The 25,444-nt window shown below is 34.4% G+C and overlaps 1 protein-coding gene across 5 annotated transcripts in view; it reads right to left on the reverse strand.

Annotated features, from left to right (window-relative positions):
- The window catches only part of Ipo11 (importin 11), a 202,416-nt gene that overhangs the window by 131,702 nt on the left and 45,270 nt on the right, over positions 1-25,444 (reverse strand). For all 5 annotated transcript variants that reach the window (XM_071612569.1, XM_071612568.1, XM_071612567.1 and 2 more), the window contains 4 exons: positions 9,712-9,844; positions 8,103-8,161; positions 3,076-3,124; positions 1,404-1,474 (listed from right to left, as the gene is read on the reverse strand). In XM_071612569.1, coding sequence (XP_071468670.1) covers positions 1,404-1,474; positions 3,076-3,124; positions 8,103-8,161; positions 9,712-9,844 — 312 coding nt within the window. The remainder of the gene's footprint in view (positions 1-1,403; positions 1,475-3,075; positions 3,125-8,102; positions 8,162-9,711; positions 9,845-25,444) is intronic.

Here is a 25,444-nt window from a genome sequence, read left to right on the forward strand (position 1 = left end):
TGCTTGCCTATAACCCCAGTGACTCGGGAGGCTGAGAGTAGGATAGCAGGTTCATGGCCAACCTCAGCAATTTAGCAATACCCTGCCTCAAAATATAAAATAATAAAGGGCTAGGGATGTGGATCAGGGTTAAGCGTCCCTGAGTTCAATTCAGGGTACCCCCTCCCCAAAAAAAGGAAAGAAATGGAGGAAGGGAGGGGGTGAGGAAGAAGGGAGGGGGGTGGGAAGGAGAGAAGAGAGAAAGAGAGAAAATAGATTATAGGCTTAGATATTCCCACCTCTCTCCAAGTACCTATTTTAGTGCAAGTACTCCTCAAACCAGATCTTCCTAATTCCTTTAACCCAACTCTGCACTTTTCCCAATTCTCCAAGCCCAAATTTCATACGAGTTAATGTTATATAACTCTTAACATTATCAGAAACGTATATACACACTGCCAAGTACAGTGAACCCATATAATTCCATTTAAAACATATGTAATCAATGTATATAGCAAGCTCAATTCACAATAGCTAAGCTACGGCATCAACCCAGATGCCCTTCAAGAGATGAATAAAGAAAATGTGGTATATATACATAATCAAATATTACTCAGTCATAAAGAAGAATGAAATTATGGCATCTGCCAGTAAATGGATGGAACTAGAGACTACTGTGCTTTGTGAAATAAGCCAATCCCACAAAACCAAGTCCTAATGTTCTCCATGATATGCAGATGCTAACACACAATAAGGAAGTTCAGTGATTTAGATAAAGGGGAATGAAGGGAAGGGAGAAGGAATGGGAATAGGAAAGACAGAATGAATCGAACATAACTTTTTGTGTTCATATATAAATACACAACCAGTGTAACTCCACATCATGTTCAACCACAAGAATGAGATCCTAATTAGAATAAGTTATACTCCATGTATGTATAATATGTCAGAATACACTCTGTCATGTATATGTAAAAAGGGCAAATTGAAAAAAATTAAATAAAAATTAAAACCAAAACATGATATTGATGATATTTGACAATCATTCTGAATATGCTGACTTCCTGATATTACTCTACCTGCTGCATTTGATCTATTTCAGGATGAACTGCCATCTTCTTAATCTCAGCTCTTTCCAGTGGGTCTAGGAATAAGCTTTAGAGGGATCAACTTCTCTAACACTCCTTAGGCCAACCTCAGCAATTTAGCAATACCTTGTGAAGGTTTGTTATATAAATTTAACTATTATATGCATTCAAAAAGTTACATTATACAAAGGTGATTTTAGCTTTCCTACAAAGAGTAAGAATATGAGTTTCCTTACATTCAAGTGAAAATTTATGATTACAAAAACATTTTCCTTCTTAAATTTGAGAAGATATATTAATTTCAGAAAATGTACTCAAGATAAAAAGAAAACTTACCACTTTAGTAAAAAGAATGATGGTCTTCTCCAGCCTATCTCTACACACATTATCTGTACCTATATTTCTACCTGTTAAAAATACATTTCACAAATTAGTACAAGTTGATAATATCGTACAAATTCACAAATAAAATACCAAAACTTTTGCAAAAATATTGCCTGTTACATTCTTGTATATTTTGCGTTATTAACTTATTATTCAAAAACCAATAGCAAGTAAAATTTCATTTAATAAAATAAGCATCACAGCCAAATTATACAAAATTAACCCTAAAAGAGAAACCGAACCCATTTTAAAGTAAAAAGGTGACAATTTTAGCAACAAATCATAAATCGCATTTTCAAAAACTGTTTTAGTTCTAACTGAAGTACTTTTCAGTCAACAAAAAACACTCAGTAATATATTCACTATCACTTTTCCTATCACTTCTGAAGTATCCTTGTGAAAATTTCCCTTCCCTTATTTTGCACATCAGAATAATGTCCATCAGCCCATCAACTCCTCATAATCTGGTTTGTCAATTATCTCATTCTACTATTCTAGAAGGACTTCGGTTCTTCCTTCTGCTAACCCCAAGTTTATGACCAAAGAAAAATGACAGCCCCACTGTGGTTTAAATTAAAAACACAATATGAGGGCTGGGATTGTGGCTCAGTGGTAGAGCGCTCGCCTAGCATGGACGGGACCCAGGTTCGATCCTCAGCACCACATAAAAATAAAGGCACTATCTATGTTTTTACACCTAAAAAATAAATATTTAAAAAAATACGCAATATGAGCTATCTTATTCACCTTTTCATGCATAGTACCCAAGAGCATGCCTGGCAACAGGGTCAATAATTTAAACTAGGTTTAAAATGACTAACATATAATAATCAACCTTCACTAAAAGTACAGACTAATATACCTTCTCAAGGTAGGAAATGCCCAAATGAACATGAACACACAGTATATGCACACACACTCATCTGATTGAAGGTGTGTGTCCTGAACAAAGGTATTTACAATCACATAGAAGGTAAGAGGATAAGAGACCACCAGTAAAATAAACGCAAATATAAATGTTATATTCTCTGTGTAGGGCAGATCACATCCTAAATGTGATCCAGCTGGGGATAATGAATATGATATTTGCAAAATGAAAGGATCATTTAGCAAAATTTATATCACAGTGATACAGAAAACATAAAAAAGCCTAAAAACCATTTGGCATATAGTATATAACTTACTATCTATTCAACATTATGACTGCTACGGATGTATGCCTGGAAAGGGGGGGTTGTAGTAGAAATTAGAAGAAGAAATGGACACAAAATAGATTCTTTTAAATAAAGGTTTCCTCTATACTCAGAATAAGAAAGGTAGATGGAGACAAACCCAAGCTTCCAATCTACCTTTAAAAAGCTAATTATCAAGGTATAAGAAGCATATTTTAGCCACATACACTATCTATCCAGCTACTAAGAATTCACTCAGATTGTCCAACAAATGAGTTGCTCAGACAAAAACTTTCTCCAGACTTGCATATGGGAAGAGAAGCTCTGAATGGATAGGGACCCACTCTTTAACTCCTATTAATTCTTCACCAACCCTAGTCATTAATGAATAATGAATAAGCTGTAACAAATAAGGATTCAATAGTAAAAACTACTATGATGGAAGTACTTACTGCATTCCAGAAACTGTTTTAGACGTTCAAATATCCCATGTAAAAAACCCTAAAAAAGAATACATTTTAAAGTGTCTTGATTTATTCTATTATAACATTTACCTTGTACTTTTTTTCAGGGATACTATGACATATCTATACATCATTTTAAAAAATCAACTGAAGAGGCTGGGGTTGTGGCTCAGAGGTAGAGGGCTCGCCTAGCACATGTGAAGCACTGGGTTCAATCCTCAGCTCCACATAAAAATAAATAAATAAAATAAATGTATTGTGTCCATCTACAACTAAAAATAAATATTAAAAAAAATCAACTGAAGAAAAATAGGTTAAAATTAAACTAAGTAAGGGCTGGGGTTGTAGCTCAGTCATAGAGCACTTGCCTAGCATGTGTGAGGCACTGAGTTTGATCTCAAACATCACATAAAAAAAGTAAAAATAAACAAAATAAAATAAAGTGTCCATCTACAACTAAGACATATATTTATATAAAGTAAAAAAACAAATCATTATAAACAAATTTTCCACAAGAAAGTAACTGTAGTACTCTGCCTCTTCAGTAGCTCGTCAGTTAACACAAATCACTTACAGTAATTCAAATCTACTCATAAAAGCATCCTGTTTCACTAAACACCCTCTATTCTCCTTACTTTGCATAATATTTCTTAACAGGCCTTACCACCCCTTGATATACTGTTTGTCTATTTATTATCTGGCTCCTCTAAGTAGAATGCAAGCTCCTGAAGGCCAGAATTTTGCTTTGTTTACTGATCTATCCTTGAATACAGGGACAAGACTTGACAGTAATACTCAGTAAATGAATAAAGATACCAGTTATTTGAACCACATGTAGGTAAGTGTCAAGTATTAGTTTTAGACACTTCATGCACCTTCAGATACCAGAAAAGAAAAGCATTACCAGTTACCCACCTGGGAATTGAACCCAGGAGCATCCCCAGCCCTTTTTATTTTTTTAAATATTTATTTCTTGGTGTAGATAGACACAACACAATGCCTTTATTTTAATGTGGTGCTGAGGATGGAACCCAGGTCCCGCCCATGCTAGGCAAGCGCTCTACCACTGAGCCACAATCCCAGCACCCCCCTTTTTATTTTTCATTCATTAAAAAAAATTTTAAATGTTTTTAGTTGTTAATGGACCTTTATTTTATTCATTTGTTTATATGTGGTGCTGAGAATTGAACCCAGTGCCTCACACATGCAAGGCAAGTGCTCCACTACTGAGCCATAACCTCAGCCCCAGCCCTTTTTATTTTCTGACAGGGTCATGCTAAGTGGCTTAGGGCCTCTCTAAATTGCTGAGGTTAGCCTCAAACTTGTGATCCTCCTGCCTCAATCTCTGGAGTTGCTGGAATTACAGGCATGCAATAGACCCCTATTTTTTTTTAATCTTTATTCTGTTTATTTATTTATTTTTATGTGATCCTGATAATCAAACCCTGTGCCTCACATGTGTGAGACATGTGCCTTGCCACTGAGCTACAACCCCAGTCCCCAGGCCTTTATCTTTAATACACACTTTAAGATATTTTATGAATAATTTGCAGAAATAACTATACAGTTATAGTAGAAAAATAAACATTGTAATAAGTTTTCTTTGTATCATTAAATTTGGGTGTGTAAACATCATAAAATATGTCAATGTCATGTGCTTTTAGCAAAAGGGAAGGTCTAGGTTTGTCACAAAACAATGTTTAACTCGATAATGCCATATTATCTTTGTCTACAGAAATATACTACCAATTCATCAATTGCTGAATTTGAAAAAATTCAATTAGGATATCATCAAGATTTATAGGCTGAAATTTTACTTAGACAATCAATGTCACCATCATCATCAGAATTTAAAGTGCTGCTCTCAGTCTCCGCATCTATTACCTGATTCATCTAAAAAATTGGGAACAATTTCTCAAATATCATCTTTCCTCTCGTTACCATTTCAGACAGGAAAGTCTAAATTCTGAACTGTGTTAAATAAAAGCTAAAAAGTAGAGTAAAATGATTGTATTTCTAGGTTTTTTTTAAATACGTTCTTGAAACATGATGCAGCACAATGGTCAACACAGTAAAAACAATTGTAGGGCAATTAACTTCACCACTGCCATCTTCCTATTGGCAATACTGTCATTCTTCCATTTTCATATTATTTCTTCTATTTAAGCACAGTTGGGAATAACTGACAAATAATGAACAATAGATTCATAGAATAAGGCAACAGCAAAAGGTTTCGATATAGATGAAATATGATCACTACAATCCTATATGTATCTTAACTTTATAAAAGTGCCACACATTAACTACAAAATGGAAAGAATTTTTAAAAAAATAAAATTATCAGTCAGCATTCTCCAAAGATAGCAGAAAATGGCTAATCAAGAGAATCAGAAATGTACAGAATTGAGATGGGAGTACAGCTCATCCGTAAGGCACTTGCCTATCATGCACTGAGGCCCTGGGTTTGATCCCCAGAACTGCAAAAAAAAAAAAGAAAGAAAGAAAGAAAGAAAAGAAAAAGAAGCATACAGAATTACAGGCAGCTGACTAATCCATAGTCCAAATAAGCCAGTTCAACTAATGTTATGTAATAATAGAACAAAAACTCAAATTAAAATAACAATAAAATTGTAATTAATTGTTTGCCAACCTTATTACAAAAATCATTATCTACCTTAATTCTCACAACATCCAATGAGGTAGGTGCTATTAATTCATCTCCATATTACAAAAAAAGAATGAGTATCAGTGAGGATAAGTAAATACCCAAGACCAGACTCTCAGAAAAAGGCTTAGATTCAAACTGAAAAATGGCCCTTTCTCATAAGCCTAGAATCTCACCACTATCATATTTGCTTCTATGGCATCTTTTAAGTTTTATGCTATTTTTATATTCTTTGAAAAGCAGTCCCAAATTTGTTCAAATTTAATCCTCTTTTCAATTGGATTATGTTCCTTAAATGCTACAATAAGGGACATATAACTGAGAAAAGTCTTACATATAGTATCTGGAGACAGAAGAAGACAGAGAAGACACAAGCTCACAAAATACTAATTATATTCAATGAAAACCACTATTCCACTTTATAGGAATATAATCCAAATCAATTTGTTTTCACAGAAAACAATGACAAATTTTGTCAATACTTTAGTTAATTCTGATACTCAAGAGTCCTATTACATATAATTACTGAGCTTTCTGATCCATTGATTCTAATTTATTATATATGCATTCATTCAACAAGTAACTACTGAGTACTTCTTCTACAGCTGAAGCTCTGGGGTGAACAGTGAATAAAACAAAGTCCTGGGTCGGCAATATAGCTCAGTTGGTAGAGTACTTGCCCTGTATGCACAAGGCCCTGGGTTCAATCCCCAGCACCACAACAACAACCACAAAAAAATAAATAAATAAAATAAAAAAGAAATAAGTCCTTGCCTTCACTGAACTTATATTCTAATTAGGGAATTGAGGGAGAAATGTTCAGTTGGTTTCTAGAAAATTTTCTTTTGGTATTATGGCAACTAAAACGTATCACTGTCTAAAACTGAGATTCTTCTTTTTTTTTTTTTTTTTTGCTGTATCTTCCAGCAAACTGATTATATATATATATATATATCAGTATTATAAATCTGTATAACATTTCCATTTTCAGGAAAATATCCTAAAGATATAATTTGAAAAGTACCCTACACAGGTACCTAAATGTTCATTCCAAAATCTCTTATCAATCAATAATTAAAAATTGAAACAACCAGTAAATCTATCAATAAATAATTATCCACATAAATTAGAGAAATCCTGTATTAATTTATCTTTTAAAAAAATTGGTTGAGTGATAATCATATGGACAAACCATATTATCATTTAAAAACATGACACAGAACAATAACTAACCTGGGGAAATGATCCATAATATATTGAGTTTGTTAAAAAATTTCTTAAAAAGGAGATAAGGAAGCAGCATGTAAATATGGTCCCATTTATATAATACTGAGGAAGAGAAAAAGTACACCTGAAAGTATAGACATAAGATGCCTCAAAGAATGTTTCTAAAGTTTAACAAAACCTCTGGATAACAAAATTGAAAAATTATTTGTATCTCATGTTACTTTTTTATTCCTTTTTTAACTTAAAAAAAAAAAAGAAAGCATGTTAACTTTTATAAAACAAGCTAAGTATCACATGACAATATGGATTTTAAACTCTCTTAAGAACAGAGCCATTGCTTCAACCAAAATCTTACTAATAAATTGAATCCATTAAATATTGAAAACAAAAAACTGTGGCTCTGGTCAAATATCTGTTAGGGAGGTCAAAGGACCCAAAGGGATGCATTTTTTCCCCCTCACGTCTCATGCAGTACCCAAGGCAATCCACAGAAAGCAACATTTTAGCTGAGGTAAACTCACTCATAAAACTAACAGAAATCTGAATGAATATAAATGCCATTTCATTTAGGCGGAAAATGTAGCTATGCATTTTTGTAAAGAAAAAAAGTAGATGGATATATACCAACAATGAACATATATCACAACTTGTAAGAGCTTGTCAATGTTTTTCTCTCATCAATTTATTCTTTGACAGCAAAGAACATGTATTAATCTTATGATCAGTAGAAGAAATTCATTTCAAATACATAAAAACAAAAGAAAAATATCAAGGATATAAATGTCTATAATGAACCTAATATTTTAAGAGCACTCAAATTCACAGGAGTTAATTTTCACTTAAAAATCAAACTAACACTGCCAATGTACCATTCTATCATTTTTGAGACAGAGGGCCTATATCCTCTCCTTTATAGAATAGCTACATTGATGTAGTGAAAACAGACCAGAGGTGTAAAAGTTCACTCTATCTATTATATACACAGAATGGTAAAACCCTAGTTAGTTATTTAATAAAAACTTTTAAATGAATGACAGATAAGAAAATTATGTTTTCAAACATTCAAGAAAAGACCAAACACTGTCTCAAAGCCACAAAGAAAAAAATTACTTCCATTACTCACCATCACCTCCATATTCTTATGAGGTTCCACAAATCCATTAACAGTTAACTTACGCAGCACTGGAAAATAAAGGTAAACTTTACTTGGATCTCATTTCTTCACATTAAAATCATAATGATAATGTTAAGCTAAAATCACAATTATAATAACAACTGAATCATAAAACCTAATCAAGCTTGAAGGTTAATCTACCTTTACTCTCTCATTTAATAGAAGAGAAGTAACACCGGGTTGTTTGGTTAGGTAGTGAAAGCCTAGTAGTTCTGAACCACAAAAGTAGTGTTGTTGTCACTAATCATAACTATAATGCAAAATTTAGTTTAATTTATATAATTATTAGTATTCTTACTTGAAATTGAGGCTATCTCTATAAATTTTAACATAGACTAAAAAACTTCAGTATTAGGCTACATTATACTAATTTCAAATCTGAAATAGAATTTAGTGCTCAAACGTGAGCACTCTTATGAGTAACTCTGATAAACTAGTGTACATTGAGAGACAAGTAGGATAACAGAATTCCAGGCAACACTAGATTTAAATCCTTGGTCCACTGCCTACCTGCTATATTATTTTGAGAAATCTTTCTTCTAGATCTAATTTTCCTCATTTGTAAAATGTGGTTAATATATCCTACTTGTAGGGTTAAGTGTCCTGGGTTGACTCCCTGGTACCAAAAAAAAAAAAAAAAAAAAAAAAAAGGAATGATGACAACATCATCTCAGTTCACTTCCATTAACAGATTTTTGTCAACAATCCCTTAAAATCACTTACACATTTGTTCACAGGATGCCAAAACATGCTGACAATTTGGGATTTGTTTCATTAATACAAGTGATGCATTAGGGGAGTGCCAAGAATGTGTGGTGGGATTCAAAGGTACGAGAGTGAGTATGATAGAACAGCTTGTAAGTAAAACTGGGAAGAATGTAAATGAATTGTAGCAAGAAAGAAACACAGTTTACATGAGATAAAAACAACAAAAACAAAAACAACAAAAGTCTTAGTAACCAGAATAGGAGAGGGGCTGGAAGAGAAAGAATATGAAACAAATGTGTATGTTTTAGAAAAAGAATCTTGGAATATATTCATCAAGATATATAACTAAGGCAAGATGAAATAGAAATTTATGTTAAGGGAATGCAGATAAGCAAAGTTTAAGAAAGCACAGGTTGATGAGTCCTCAAGCACTTCTAAAAACCTAAGTGAGATTGAGGCATAACCATCCTTTGGGAAAGGATGGCTATAAGATTAAGCTCAATCAAGCTTCTAAGACTTCAGAAAAAAGTTAGCAAGACAATGAGAAGTATAGGGGCCAAGAATGAGAAAAGTAAAGTAGAAACAAAAAGTGGAGGTCCATGAAAGGAATACATTCAGGGGCATAAGGCCATAGTAATATGAATTTTAAAAAGGTAGAGGAGAAGTTTTTCTCCGCCCTCCTCCAAAAAAAAAAAAAAAAAAAAACTCACAAATGACCAATAAGCCCTTGTCTCTCAGGAAGAAATTAAAATATTTCTACCAGTGCAATCTGGAACAACAACAAAAAAAACTATATGGTGACTGTCCTGACGTATACTACTTAAAAAAAACATATCAAGATTAACAGTACCTTTTAATGATAGTAGAGTTCGTTCAAGTGAACTTAGAATTGCAGCTTCACTGCCAGAAGAAATCTGCTGCAGGAATGTATCTGTATGATGATTCCACAGAGAGCAGGCAAAATTATAAATTCCAGAAGCTAACTACAAAGAAATAGCAACAAAATAGTTCATGACATATTATAAACTTAGAACAATAATAAATTAGAACTGCAAAGTAATACATTTTGTTTTACCATAAAACATTTTAAATAAGATTTAAAATAGAGTATTTCTAGTAATGTTTCAAATATGCTTTAGTCCCAATGCAGATAAGAAAGCATAAATATACTGGCTATTGCTCTAAATACAAACACACACACACACACACACACACACCCTGAAACTATTAGTTTCTTGAAACAATACTTAACTAATGTCCGCATTGCAGTCTGATATTTTTTACCTTTACCACCTCTGCTCCTCTAATCATGAGTTTGCAACCTGAGTTTAAAAAACAGACTGTGTTTTTTTAGTAGACTGTTCACTAATTATATCAGATAAATGAATACACTATATCATAAAAAAAGTAATCAAACTTTTTCTTTCTTTCTTTCTTTTTTTTTTTGGGGGGGGGACGGGGGATTGAATTCATGGGCACTGAATACTGAGCCACATGCCCAACCCTATTTTGTATTTTATTTGGAGACAAGGTCTCACTGAGTTGCTTAGCACCTCACTTTTGCTGAGGCCGGCTCTGCACTCAGTATCCTTTTGCCTCAGCCTCCAGAGCCACAAAGTAGTCAAACTTTCTATGTTCCAGTTTTAGGCAAAGAACTCTGGGATATTTAAACCCAGGAACATACAAACCACATGGCTTCTCAAAGTGCATTCCTAATGTATACCACTATTTAAAAACCTTGACTTTCCCAATAATAATGTAGTAAGCTTCTGTCTCCCCATGTGAAGCAGAACCAGTATGGTATCTTCAGTTCTTTCCACAAGGTCTCAGAGCAATACAGCTAAATCTGGATAGACACTTAGCTAAAAATAATAGATAGATAGATAGATAGATAGATAGATAGATAGATAGATAGATAGATACGAGAGTATTGACTAGTGATCATTAATGTAATTTGAAATATTTTTCTTATTCAAGATTATCAAGTTGTATCATTTTGATTAACTTTGCCTTTACCTCAGCTACTCTGAGTCTTGGAACACATCAATTGATTCCCTAGAACACAAAGGATATAGGGCTTTCAAAAACATTGGCAAAAACAGTTTGATCCCTAAACTCTGTTAGGCTGTTTTGGGATAGCTTCTCATCAATCCTCGGGTTCTAAAGAAGTACAAAGGTCTCTGTCCCATTTCCCTTGAAAAAGAGCTGTAGAATATAAAACTGCCTCTCAGTAATGGGGTATCCCACAAGTTGCACTAGAGTCATACATACCCAATTGTTGCAGTGTCATTCTTTCTAGCATGTGAAGCAAAGCTGGTACCTTCAGCTAACTTCCTTTTTATGTCAAATTAAGTAATAAACTATCTGAATATAAAAGTGGCCCTCTGACCCTGTACCTACTAGAGGAAAAGATAGGCCCAAATCTCCATCTAATACAGCTTAGGAACTGTATTCCTCAACAAGACCCCTACAGTGTAAGAAATAAAAATCCAGAATCAATAAATGGTACAGTATATAACTAAAAAGCTTCTTCACTGCAAAGGAAAACAATCAAGAACATGAAGGGGGAGTGGACAGAATGGGAGAAAATCTTTGCCACTTGCACCTCAGATAAATCATTAATCTTCAGGATATATAAAGAACTCAAAAAATTTAACCCCCCCCCAAAAAAAAAGAAAGAAAAAAAAACCCACACAAATAACAAATGACTCAATAAATGGGCAAAGGAACTCAACAGATGAAATACAATCAATCAGTCAACAAATATAAAAAAAAAATGTTCAGCATCTCTAGCAATTAGAGAAATGCAAATTAAAACTACACTGAGATTTCATCTCAATCCAGTCAGAATGGCAATTATCAAGAATTCAAGTAGTAATGAATATTGGTGAGGATGTGGGGAAAAGGTTCACTCATACATTGCTATTTGCACTGGAAATTGGTGAACCCCTCTGGAAAGCAGTATGGAGATTTCTCAGAAAACTTGGAATGGAGCCACCATTTGACCCAGTTATCTCACTCTTTGGTATATACCCAAAGGACTTAAAAATAGCATGCTATACTGATACAGCCACATCAATGTTCATAGTAGCTCAATTCACAAATAGAGTCATCTGATCCTTGACAATGGTGCCAAAAACATACTGGAGAAAAGACAGCCTTTGGGACAATTATATATCCATATGTAAATGAATAAAACTAGCTCACTCTACATCAATTCCAACCTAAGGACCCCTCAACAGATGAATTGATAAAGAAAATATGGTACCTGTACACAATGGAATATTACTTTGTCATAAAAAATGAAATTATGGCATTTGCTGATAAATGGATAGAAATAGAAACTATCATGCTAAGTGAAATAAGCCAATCCCAAAAAACCAAAGGCTGAATGGTCTCTGCTATGCAGACTGCTGGTTCACTGGATTAGACAAGAGGGAATGAGGGGATGGAAGGGAGATAGGAATGGGACAGTAGAAATGAATCAGACATAACTTTCCTATGTTCATTTATAAACACATGACCAGTTTCATTCCACATAATGTACAACCATAAAAATGGGAAGTTATACTCCACATATGTATGATATCTACTGTCATGTATAATTAAAAAGAATAAGAAGTTTTTTTTATTTAAAGTGGCCCTCTAGACTACACACTAGAACATCACTTTGAGCAGTATGGGGATTCCTCAAAAAACTAAAAATGAAACCACAATATGACCCACTATTCTATTCTTTGGTACTTATCTGAAGAACTAAAATCAGCAAACAACAGCAATACAGCCACCTCAATGTTTATTGCAGCACAATTTACAACATTCAAATCATGGAGTCAACCCAGATGCTCATCAAGAGATGAATGGATTAAGAAACTGTGGTATGGGGCTGGGGTTGTGGCTCAGTGGTAGAGCCCTTGCCTGGCATGCACGAGGCACTGGGTTCAATCCTCAGCACCACATAAATGTAAAATAAAGATATTGTGTCCACCTAAAGCTAAAAAATAAACATTTTTTTAAAAAAAAGGAAAAAGAAACCGTGGTATATATACATAATGTACTTTTACTCAGTCATAAAGATTGAAATTATAGTATATGCTTTTAAATGGATGAAAATGGAGAACATCATGCTAAGTGAAGGGTCCAATGTTTCCGCTCATATGTGGAAGCTAGAGCAAAATAAGGAAAAGAATGAGGGGAGGATCAGATATTATAGAGACATAGGGAAGATCAGAGAAGATCAAGAGGAAAGGAAGAGGGATGGGGAAAGGAAGGAAATGCAAAATGAATTTTGAAAATTCATGCTATGTGCGTTATGTAAACATACCACAGGGAATTTCAATTTTATGCAAAAGTAGAAATGATCAAATAAATAGATAAATAGATAAATCAGTTAAAGGAAAAATCAGTAAAGAAGAGGAAAAAGAATGAGGGGAGAGAGGTGGAAAGGAAAGGAGGGAAGAATGTGAAGTGAAATCGAATTCCATGTATGTATCATTTTGTCAGGATGAACCTAATGTATAACTATAAGTCTCTAATAAAAAGCAAAAAATGCAAATGGCCCTCTGTATCTTTGCCAACTAAATCAGGGATAGGCCTTGGCCCTCTTTTCTGTGTGTACTTGATAACAGAGTCAATGACTATTTCTTTTTTTTTTTTTAATTTTTATTTATTTTTTTTAGTCATGACAGTAGAATGCATTTTGACATATAATACATACATGGAATGTACATACATCAATCAAATTGTCTATTCTATTCTGCTGCCCTTCCTATCCCCCCTACTCCTTCCCTCTCCTCCCATCCTTTCTCTCTATCCAATCTAATGTGACACACTTTTTTTTAATTTTTCTCATTACAACATCATATATGTATTCTGTATAAAAATGAGGTTCTCCTTCCATCTTCTGTGTAACTCCCCTTCTCCCTCTTTTTCCCTCCCACCTCTCTTCCCTATTTAGTGGTAGTCTTCTTCTCATGCTCTTCCTCCCTATCCCATTTTGAGTCACCCCCCTTATATCAGAGAAGACATTCGGCATTTGTTTTTTAGGGATTGGCTAACTTCACTTAGCATAATCTGCTCTAATGCCATCCATTTGCCTGCAAATGCCATGATTTTATTATTTTTTAGTGCTGAGTAATATTCCATTGTGTATAAATGCCACATTTTTTAATCCATTCATCTATTGAAGGGCATCTAGGTTGGTTCCACATTCTAGCTATTGTGAATTGTGCTGCTATAAACATCGATGTGGCTGTGTCCCTGTAGGATGCTCTTCTTAGGTCTTTTGAGTCCGAGAAGGGGAATAGCTGGGTCAAATGGTGCCCAGCTTTCCAAGGAATCTCCATACTGCTTTCCAAATTGGCTGTGCCAATTTGCAGTCCCACCAGCAATGTATGAGTGTACCTTTTTCCCCCGCATCCTCGCCAGCATTTATTGTTGATTGACTTCGTAATGGCTGCCAAGTCAATGACTATTTCTTAAGCCATTTTTGCATATTCTCATATTTCAGAGTAAGATCAAATTATTTAAATCCAAATGTTTCATTATAGCCCAAATATCATAGTTTTGTAGCATAAGCAGCAATATCATAAAAAGTTAATCTAAAGAAGGCACACAAACAAATACAGTCATCTGATCCTTGACAATGGTGCCAAAAACATACTGGAGAAAAGACAGCCTTTTGGAAAATTATATATCCAGATGTAGATGAATAAAACTAGCTCACTCTACACAATTCAACTCAAAGTGGATCAAAGACCACAAATTTTGCAACTGTTCTAAGAAAACAGGGTCGACATTCCAACATAGAGGTGCAGGCAATGACTTTCTTCTAAGACTCCTGAAGCTCAGGAAATAAGAACAAGAATAAGTAAATAGTACGGTATCCAATTAAAAAGCTTCTATGTAATAAAAGAAACAAGAATGTGAAGATAAAGTTTACAGAATGGGAGAAAATCTTTAAATGCTACTCTTTTGACACAGGGTTAATATTCAGAACACAGAAAGAACTCACAAAGCTCAACACTAAAAAAAGTAATAACAATCTAATCAATGAATGAGCAAATGAACTAAACAGGCATTTCTCAAAAGAAATACAGATGCCCAACATAAATGAAAAACATGATCAACATCTTCAGCAATCAGGAAAATGCAAATCAAAACTACACTGAGATTTCAACACAGAATGGTCATCATCAAGAGTACTAACACTAAAACTAACACTAATACCAATACTAACAAAAAATGCTGGCAAGGACGCAGGAGGAAAGGAACACTCAACATTGGAGAATTTTAAATTACTACAAACATTACAGAAATCAGTACAATCAAAAGACTAAGAATGAAACCACCATGTGACCCACCTATTCCACTCCTTGGTATTTATCTAAAGGAACTAAAATGAGCATATCACAGTGATACACGCATCTCCATATTTATAGCAGCACAATTCACAACAGTCAAGTTATGTAACCAGCCTAGGTATCTGTGATAGAGAAAATATGGTATACCTAACAAGAAAATTTTATCCAGCCTAAAAAAGAATGGAATTATATCATTTGCCAGTAAATGAATAGAACTAGAGAACATCATGCTAAGTGGACTCCAAAAGTCAACCATCATATGTTTTCCTCTCATGTATAGAAGGTAAAGGGGGTAAAGAGGATGGGAGAATATAAAGGGTTCTCATGAGTATAGAAGGGAGACCAGTAGGGCAGAAAAAGAAAAACAGACAGAGGGAGGAGGGAAGGCAAAGGAGAGATACTAGAGAATGAAATCAACCAAATTATGTAATGTACATGGATGAATCTATCACAATGAATCACACTATTATGTATAAATATTGTGCACCAATAAAAAAAGTCAGAGTGACATCTTCTCTTGAAGTAATATTATAACAAGAAGCAAACATTCAATCTTATCAGAAAACAATCTAAAAAAGAAAAAAAAGCTTTATTTCATAAAATGTAAAACAATAATCTGAAGAAAAAAATGCTATACTCATAAAATGTAAACTTTTAACATTAGTAAACCATAAAATAAATTAATGTCTTTCATGGTAAGTAAAATCATTTCAGAGAATAAAAAGCTAAAGTAGATGTCCAGAAATTAGAAAACCCATCATTCTAATTTTTAATATGCATATATGTAAATACTGTATCCTATACTTTCCCAAAAACATAAATCATAAAAATATTTTGTCAGAAGAATGCAAAAGAAGTGAAACAGGAAGACTGAGATGCAGTTAAGGAGTAAGAATTTTATAAAAAGTAAATTTTAAACAAGTATATTTTATTGTGGCAAATATTTCATCCAGAAGAATGAAATCAATAGCCTTGACTGTACCTTTTAGATCCATTTTGTACTTAGTCTTTTTTTAATATTTATTTTTTTAGTTGTAATTGGACACAATATACTTATTTTATTTTTTATGTGGTGCTAAGGATCGAACCCAGGGCCTCACATGTGCTAAGCGAGCACTCTACTGCTGAGCCACAATCCCAGCCCTGTACTTAAGTCTTTCAGGGGAAAGGAGAGGGGTATTGTACTGGGGATTAAACCCAGGGGCACTCTACCACTAAGCTACAGCCCATGCCCTTTTTATTTTTAAACAGGTTCTTGCTAAATTACTGAATCTGGCTTCGAACTTTAAAACCTCCTACTTCAGCCTTCTAAGTCACTGGAGAGGACATCTCTAACCCTAAAATAAAACTCAAAGGATGTCATATCCAAGTTTCAAGACCAAAAAAAACCATACTATGAACCAGTCTCTGGCTTACAGCAAAATGACAACCCGAGTTAATTATTTACGGCTCTTCTTTGCATCTTCTCCTTCAAACTACTGCTTAACCTAAACTTTGTACAACTTTGTGTGGCCCTGTTTCGGAAACATAAAAAGGACTGGGGATGTAGTAATGGTTAAGTGCCCCTGGGTTCAATCCCCAGTACCAAAAAAAAAAAGAATAATATTTTTTGTTTCATATTCCAGAAGCTGAGCATCTATTAACGCTCCAAGTTTTGTGGTTGTTGTTGTTGGCTAACTACAAAGAACTTCTAAACAAATAGGAATGATTAGCATGAAGAAGAGCACTACCCTTGACCAAGAGCCTCTCCTTAAGCAAAATTTAGTCTACCTCTCCTAAATCCTCTTCTAAATAGGCTTGAAAATTTTAGACATCCCTGTTTTCCTAATATCCAATTTTCGCAAGAATCACTGAATTTGTATAGCCAAAATCCTCCCCTAGATATCTGATCCCTCCCAGAATCTAATCAGGTTTCACACATTCACAATTCTCTAGAGGATATCTGATCACCTGGCCTGCCTTCCAAGAGACTGGAAGACTGTTTGATTGGTTTAGCCAGTAACCTCCCTCACCTGAGATTTCTACTAACTCCTTCCACCATGGCACACCAGTGCTACTTGGCTAAGAATTCCGCCCCCCCCCCCCACTTTTTTTTTGTATCTGGGATTGAACTCAGGAGCACTCAAGCACGGAGCCATATCCCCAGCCCTTTTTTGTATTTCATTTAGAGACAGGGTCTCACTGAGTGGCTTAATGCCTCACTTTTGCTGAGGCTGGCTTTGAACCAGCTTCCCAAGCCACTGGAATTACAGGCATGTGCCACTGGAATTACAGGCATGTGCCACTGTGCCCAGCGAATTCCCATCTTTTTTTGTATTTAGAGTTGTGCCTAGCTAGGCATGGTGGTGCATACCTAGAATCCCAGCTACTTGGGAGACTGAGGCAGTAGGATCATGATGAATTAAAGTCCAGCCTGGGAAACAGAGCAAAACTCCATCTCAAAAACAAAACAAATAAAACTTAGAGTTGCACCCAATCTCTGTCTTTTCCTACTACAAAACCCCACTGATAATCCCCTCTAAAATAAAGTCTGCTTCAATAATTTTTTCTTTAACATCTTTCAACCAACTATATGAGACAAATAAAGAAACCACTGGTATAAAGAAGAAACCATAGCCAACTATCATATATCTACAAGTTCTGCATAAACTTTTACCTGACCCAGATAATATCAACTTATATATATATGTATAAAAAGCTCAGATGAAAAAAGTAATAAAGAAAGCAAGTATGAAGAATAAAAATATTCTTTTTACATTTTCTTCTAAAAAATGTGGAGGAGGAAAGGAATATTCAGTGAAACAATATGCAAATAAGCTATTTAATAAAACACTTGAGGCACTGGTTCATGCAAAACTCAAATACTTGCACTTTCTATTTCTAAACAAGAACAAACAGTGCCACCCACTGACTATTTAGTGACTTTAACTGAGAAGCAGAGAGATGTAAAAATAAAAAAAACTACAGTTTTTATTTCTTTTAGCATTTCAAATATTCTTCACATTTTTAGCTTCAGGACCACTGTCCTCACAATTTCTCCTCAAGAAAAGTTAGCAAAAGATGTTCTAAATCAAAGCCACACAATTTATCATTAAGACTGACACAACAAATTGTCAAAACCTTGTTCTAGTCTGAACCTAATCAAAAAAACATAACCAACAAATGCCGAAGGTGGACACTACCAGACTGTGTCTTTTTTAAACCATGAGAAGATGAAAAAGGAAATAAATACTATTCTAAATGAAAAGATTTTAAAAGACATAGCCAAATGTACTCTAACAACCTAATTCATTTTCCTGACAAGACACTTGTAAAAATGTTTTTAATAACCATGTAGAAAATTGGACAAAACAGCCAGGTGCAGTGGCACATGACTATATTCCCAGCAGCTCAGGAGGCTGAGACAGGAGGATCACAAGTTCAAAGCCAGCCTCAGCAACAGCCAGGTGCTAAGTAACTCAGTGAGTCCCTGTCTCTAAATAAAATACAAATAAGGGCTGGGGATGTGGCTCAGTGGTTGAGTGCCCCTGAGTTCAATCCCAGGTGCCCGTCCCCCACTCAAAAAAAGAAAATTGGGCAAAAGAATTAAATGTCATTAAGTCACTATTTTCACCCTTCCTCAGTGTGATAAAAGCAAAATGATTATTTTAACAAATGGTTTTTAAAAATTTTTTATTCGTACATTATAATTATATGTAGTAGTAGAATTCACTGTTAAACATTCATACATGCACACAATATAACAAATTTGGCCAATCTCATTCTCTAGCTCCTTTTCCACCACCCACCTCTCCCTGATTTCTTTACTCTACTGGTCTCCCTTTTATTTTAATTAGATTCACACACACACACACACACACACACACACCCTAAAACAAACAAACAAAAACCTTCCTCCCCTTTTCTTCTTTAGCTTCCACATGACGGAAAACATATAACCTTTGACATTCTGAGTTTGGCTTACTTTGCTGAACAAAATGCTCTCAGTTCTACCCCTTTTCCTGCAAAGAAAATTTTTTTTCTTTATGGCTGAAAAAAATTACATTGTGTATATATGCCATATTTTCTTTACTTATTCATCTGTTACAGACACTTAGGCTAGTTCCATAATTTGGCCATGGTGAACTGGGCTGTTATATCCATGAGTATGCAAGTATCACTATAGTATGATGACTTTAATTCTTTAGAATAAATACTGGTGAGAAATATAGCTGTGTCATTCCTATCCTTTTGAGGAAATGTCATACTGATTTCAAAGTGGTTGTACTAATTTTACAATCCCAAGTGTTCATTTTCCCCAGCATCCTCTCCAGTATTTATTTGTGGTTTTGGTGGTTGCCATTCTGATTGGGTTGAGATGAAATCTCTGCATAGTTCTGACCTGCACTTTCCTAATTGCTGAAGATGTTGAATATTTTTTCATGTATTTGTAGGCCGTTTGCCTGTTTATAGATTGGGTTATTTGGTTTTTGGTGGTAAGTTTTCTGAGTTCTTTATATATTCAAGATATTAATCCTCGGTAAGAAGAGTAGCTAGCAAAACCTTTCTACCATTCTCTAAGTTTTCTTTTTACATTTGTTTCCTTTACTGTGCTGAAGTGTTTTATTCAATGCCATCCCATATATTAATTCTTGGCATTATTTTCTGAGCTTTAGGAGTCCTATTAAGAAAGTTGTTGCCTGTGCCTGTATGTTGAAGTACTGACCCTTCATTTTCTTCAAGGAGTTGCAAAGTTCTGGTCTGATACCTAGGTCTTTGACCCACTTTTGAGTTTACTTCTGTGCAAATGAGAGACAGGGACCTAGATTCGCTCTTTTACATAAAGACATCCAGTTTTCCCAGCACTATTTGTTAAAAGGCTATCTTTTCTCCAAAATATATTTTTAACACCTTTGTCAAAAATCACATGACTGTTTGGGATCGTTTTTGTGTATTCTATGCATTCCATTGGGCTATGTGTCTGGTTTTATGCCAATACTATGCCAGTTTTTGTTTTTATACCTCTGTAGTACAATGTGAAGTTGAATATTGTGATGCCTCCAGCATTCCTTTTTTTTTTGCCTGGAACTATTTTGGCTATTCTGAGTCTTTAAAATTTTTCCAAATGAATTTTAGGACTGTTTTTTCTTGAAGTCTAACCTCTTACATTGCAAGCACAAATTTGGTATGAGTTTAGCTTTTCTGTATCACCTCCTAGTACTACTATCCTGTACAAAATCCTATTGACATTACACACCATACTCTTTATACTTTGAAGTACAAGAGATTCCTTTTGCCTGCAACTCTCTCTCACCTGTCTTCTTGGAGCACTACTAATTCATCAAGCCTCAGTTCTTCAATCAGTGTACCACTTTTAGAGTTAGGCTTTCCCACACCTTCACAGTGCTGTACAACTTATCACAGCATTCTATAGGTCTTAGCATCTGATTCTACAGCAGCCTGTTAACAACCTGAGTGAAAGGCTTTACTTTTTTTTTTTTTTTTTTAATATTTCAAGCCCCAGATTCTAGGACATTGCCTGATAAGTAGTATATATTTAATGACCCAGTTTTATCACACAGTGTAAAGTGTAAAATAACCCAATAATAAATAATTTTCCATCTGGAGCCCAAGCAACTGACATAACAGGATGCTTAAATCGTACTGCAGGTGACCATAACTATCCCACACCTAATATTTACAGTCTTAATCAGCAGATAAAATAAGATCACTTATTGACTCACAATCAACTTGTAATTATTAGCTTTCCACTGTAAAATTTTAGCATTTGGTTGAAAAGGTTTAATGATCAGCTGCTTGTCTAATGAATAGAGAACGTTGCTTAAATCAAGGCCCTATTACTGAATACACTGGTGTTCTTTGCTGAGCTAAAGTTAATCTAAGCATCCCAGTCCTTGACCAAATTTTAATTTACTTAGCTTCTCCAATTGTAACTAATGCTGTTCCTTCATAATTCCATCTTCCTGAAAGCACTGCTCCACACTGAGCTTCTACACTTTTTTCAACTTAGTAACAAGTTCTACTTCACTATCCAGTAATCATCACTACATGAATACAGTTCTTCAGCAACAGTCCAGCCCACACTGCTTACTAATTCTTGCTGCTTTGGATCTTTTAAAAGAGGTATCTTCTGTCTAATATCTCCATTTCCAGCAAAATTTTAAATACCACTTGATTGTATACACTCAAGTTCCGTGAAATCAGCAGTGACTGCTCTCCTTTATCACCCTAGTGACTTCTAAACTCTATGCTTTCTCCCTCTTCGACAACATGTATACTTAAAAGAGCAAAATAGTAATATGATTAAAATTTAGTTAATAAGTGCAAAGCAAAAAAAGTCTATCTCATCAAAGAGTAATACAGAAGAGTTAAGCAATATAATATCACAAAATGTTTTTAATTACTTTGAAACAGCTCAGAACAAGTGATAAAGTAAAAGTAGATTGTTGACAATTAAATCTAGGTGATAGTTATATGGCAGTTCCTCTTTTTCTTTACTTTTCTGTATAAATATTTCTAAAAATTTAAAAACACCAGCTTAATAATAGCCAAAAAGATACAGTTATTTTAGTAATAATCAGTTTTTCTTTAATATAAGGCTTAAATATAAATTTGCCTCCACTTAATCCTGACAAACCTTTTGTATGTCAAATGACCACAAAGTGTCAAGCAGAAGCTTTGTTAGGTACAAAAAACATCTCAGAGGAACTTCTAGGCAAACTGCCAATGTTTCTCAGTTGATATTTACTTCCTGATAATGAAAGACATTCCCAAAGACCCTAACTTCTATTACTGTTTTTCTTTTTTAAAAGTAAAGTGTACAGCTTAAGTTCAGGAGGGTCACTATAGACCCTCTTTCAGGTTCCTAAAATCCTATAGTCTTAGCAGTATCGCCAAGACTATCTCTGACCAACAACTGTTCTCAAGTACCCAAAAATATCAAACCACCCTATCTTCCCCATTTAGAACTCTAACTTTGTTCATAGCTGTTATCTCAGGAATCCAATAAAGTAACTGGCACAGAGTAGAAATAAAAACGATGGATAAATGAAAGAATGAAGCATAAATAATCACTGTTTTCAAAAGCAACTTACAGAGATTTTTGGTGATAAGGTTTATGTATTTTTATTCTTACTCCAGAACCCTCTTCCTAGAACCCAAAAATGGTACCTTGTGAACCATACCAAAAGAATACACACCATGCTATGCTCAAAATCTCTTCTGTTCAGTGCATAGCTCCTTTGCCCCACCACCACCTTGGTGCTGGAAAACGAACCTAGGATCTTATGCCTGCTAGACAAGCACTCTCCTACTGGTGTAGGCTACACCCCTAGTCGCAACTCCTTTTGAAAAGATTATATCAGTAATCTAAAGCCTCTCTTTCCTTAAATAAATTCCTACCAAAGGGTTGTTCTTTCCTTTATTTAAATACAGTATAAACACACACACACAGTCTCTCTCTCGGTCCCTGTCTCTCTCTCTCTCTCTCTCTCACCCACAACCTAGGCTTTAGTGATACCCTAAGCAATTTAGCGAAATCCTGTCTCAAAGATGCTAAGCAACTCAGTGAGACCCCATCTCTAATAAATGAAATACAAAATAGGACTGGAGGTGTGGCTCAGTGGTCTAGTGCCCCTGAGTTCAATTCCCAGTACAAAAAAAGAATTAAGAGCTAAAGAGCTAGTGATAGACCTCAGAGATTAGAATGTCCCTGGGTTCAATCCCGAGTACCCACCCCTCACAAAAGTAAACATCCTGTGAAGATAAACTATAAAAAGTCCTAAAACAAAGAAAAAATCTAGATGACCTTGGATTTGGCAATGACTTTTTAGATGCAACACCAAAGGTACAATCCATGAAATAAAAAATGAATAAGCTGGACTTCATTAAAATTAAAAATTTCTCCTCTGCAAAACTGTTAATACGGGCTGGGGTAATATAGCTCAGTGATAAAGTGCTTGCCTAGCATGAGTGAGGCCCTGGGTTTGATTCTCAGCACCACATAAAAACAAATAAACAAAATAAAGGTTAAATTTTTTAAAAAAGGAAAAAACACTGTTAATAGAATAAAAAGGAAAAAAATACTTGCAAAAGACAAATTAGATAAAGAACTGTTAGTAAAACTATACAAAGAACTCTTAAAACCCAACAATAAAAACACAAAACAAGGGGCTGGGGTTGTAGCTCTGTGGTACAGAGCACCTGCCTAGCATGTGTGAGACACTGAGTTCAATTCTCAGCACCACAAATTAATTAATTAATTAATTAATTAATTAATTAATTAAAGGTCCATGGACAACTAAAAAAAAATATTAAAAACATACAACCTAATTTGAAAACAAGGGCCAAAGACCTTGACACTTCACCAAAGAAAATATACAGCATAAAAAAATACTCCACACAGCATGTCAAAACAAATTAAAATAACAATGAGATATCATCATACACCTGCTAAAATGGCCAAATCCAAAACACTGACAATATCAAATACTGGCAAGGAAGAACTCTTATTCACTGCTAGTGGAAATTCAAAACATTACAGCCGCTCAGAAGACAGTCTAATGGTTTCTTAAGAAAACTAAACAAAAAACTAAACATTCTCTTATCATTAGATCCAGCAATCACACTACTACGTATTTACCTAAAGAAATAGAAATCATATATCCACACAAAAACCTATACATGGATACTTAAAGCAACCATATTCATAATGTCAAAACATGCAAGAAACTATAATGTCATTCTGCAAATGCACAGATAAACTGTGGTACATCCAGAAAATGGAATGTTCTTCAGAACTAAAAGGAAATGATCCATCAGTCAGCCACAGTGGTGCACTCCTGTAATCCTAGCAACTCAGGAAGCGGAGGCAGGAAGATCACTAGTTTAAGGTCAACCCTGGTAACTCAGTGAGACCCTGTCTCAAAATAAAATAAAAATGGTTGTGGATGGAGCTTGGTGGTAAAGCACTCTGGGTTGAGCCCCCTACTACCACAAATAAACAAATTAATCAATTAATAAAATCCAATAGAAAGATGTAGCTTAGTGCTTGCCCATCACGGTGAAAGAACCTGAATTTAATTCAGTACCAAAAAAAAAAAAAAAAAAAAGGCTATTAAGTCATGAAAAGATATAGAGGAGGGGCTGGGGTTGTGGCTCGCCTCACACGTGCGGGACCCTGGGTTTGATCCTCAGCACCACATAAAAAAAATAAATAAATGAAATAGAGGTATTGTGTCCAACTACAACTAAAAAAAAAGAAAAATTTTTTTAAAAATTCTTAGTCTTTAAAAAAAAAAAAAGACATAGAGGAAACTTAAATGTACATCAGAAAGTGAGAAAAGCCAAACTAAAAATATTCTGGACTGTATGATCCTAATCAAATGATACTCTGGCAAAGGCAAAACTATGTAAACAATAAAATGATCTGTGGTTCCAAGAGGATTAAGGACTTTGGGTAATAAACATGTATGGTTCATTAACTATAACTAATGCAGGTTAATTAATCATAAATAATATAGTACTTTGGTGGAGGAGCTGTAAATAGGGGATGCTATGCACCACATGTGGGTGCAGCAGACATATATCTTTGGGAAATCTGTGTACCTTCTACTCAATATTACTAAGAACCTAAAACTGTTCTAAAAGCTAAAGTTAAAAAAAAATTCAAGAAACATTCAAGAAAACATTCAAAAAAACATTCTATCACTTAATGGTAGAAAAGTTGCCTTGCATGCTCAATGCTCTGGGTTCAATCCCCATCATCACAAAAAGAAATAAAAAATCAAATGTAAAAATCCATATTTAAATTATAAGTAAAATTTTCTTTTCTTAAACACCTGGACTCAAGAAATCCTGATTGCCTTCACCTCTCAAGGAGCTGTTAACAACAGGCACATACTACCATGCCCACCTGTCTCAAAACATTAATTATGCTAATACAATTAACCTAGATAAATAAGATTATAAATTCATAGAATCAAACAATCTTAGAACTGAAAGGAAATTTAAAACAATCACAAAGACTCTTGCTAAAAATCCCAAAGTTGCTCAATACAAAGAAATATTCACCACTGGAAAACAAGTCTTTTGCATAATTGTTAGGTCATTTTTCTAAAAAGAAGTGGTATGTATAATTTTCAAAAGATACTTTTATCTTTTTGAGGTTCCAATTATTTCATTTTTCAATATATACCTCTGTGGTTTACACATCATAATTAC

The sequence above is a fragment of the Marmota flaviventris genome, chromosome 5, assembly GCF_047511675.1.
Source record: "Marmota flaviventris isolate mMarFla1 chromosome 5, mMarFla1.hap1, whole genome shotgun sequence".
Classification (NCBI taxonomy): domain Eukaryota; kingdom Metazoa; phylum Chordata; class Mammalia; order Rodentia; family Sciuridae; genus Marmota; species Marmota flaviventris.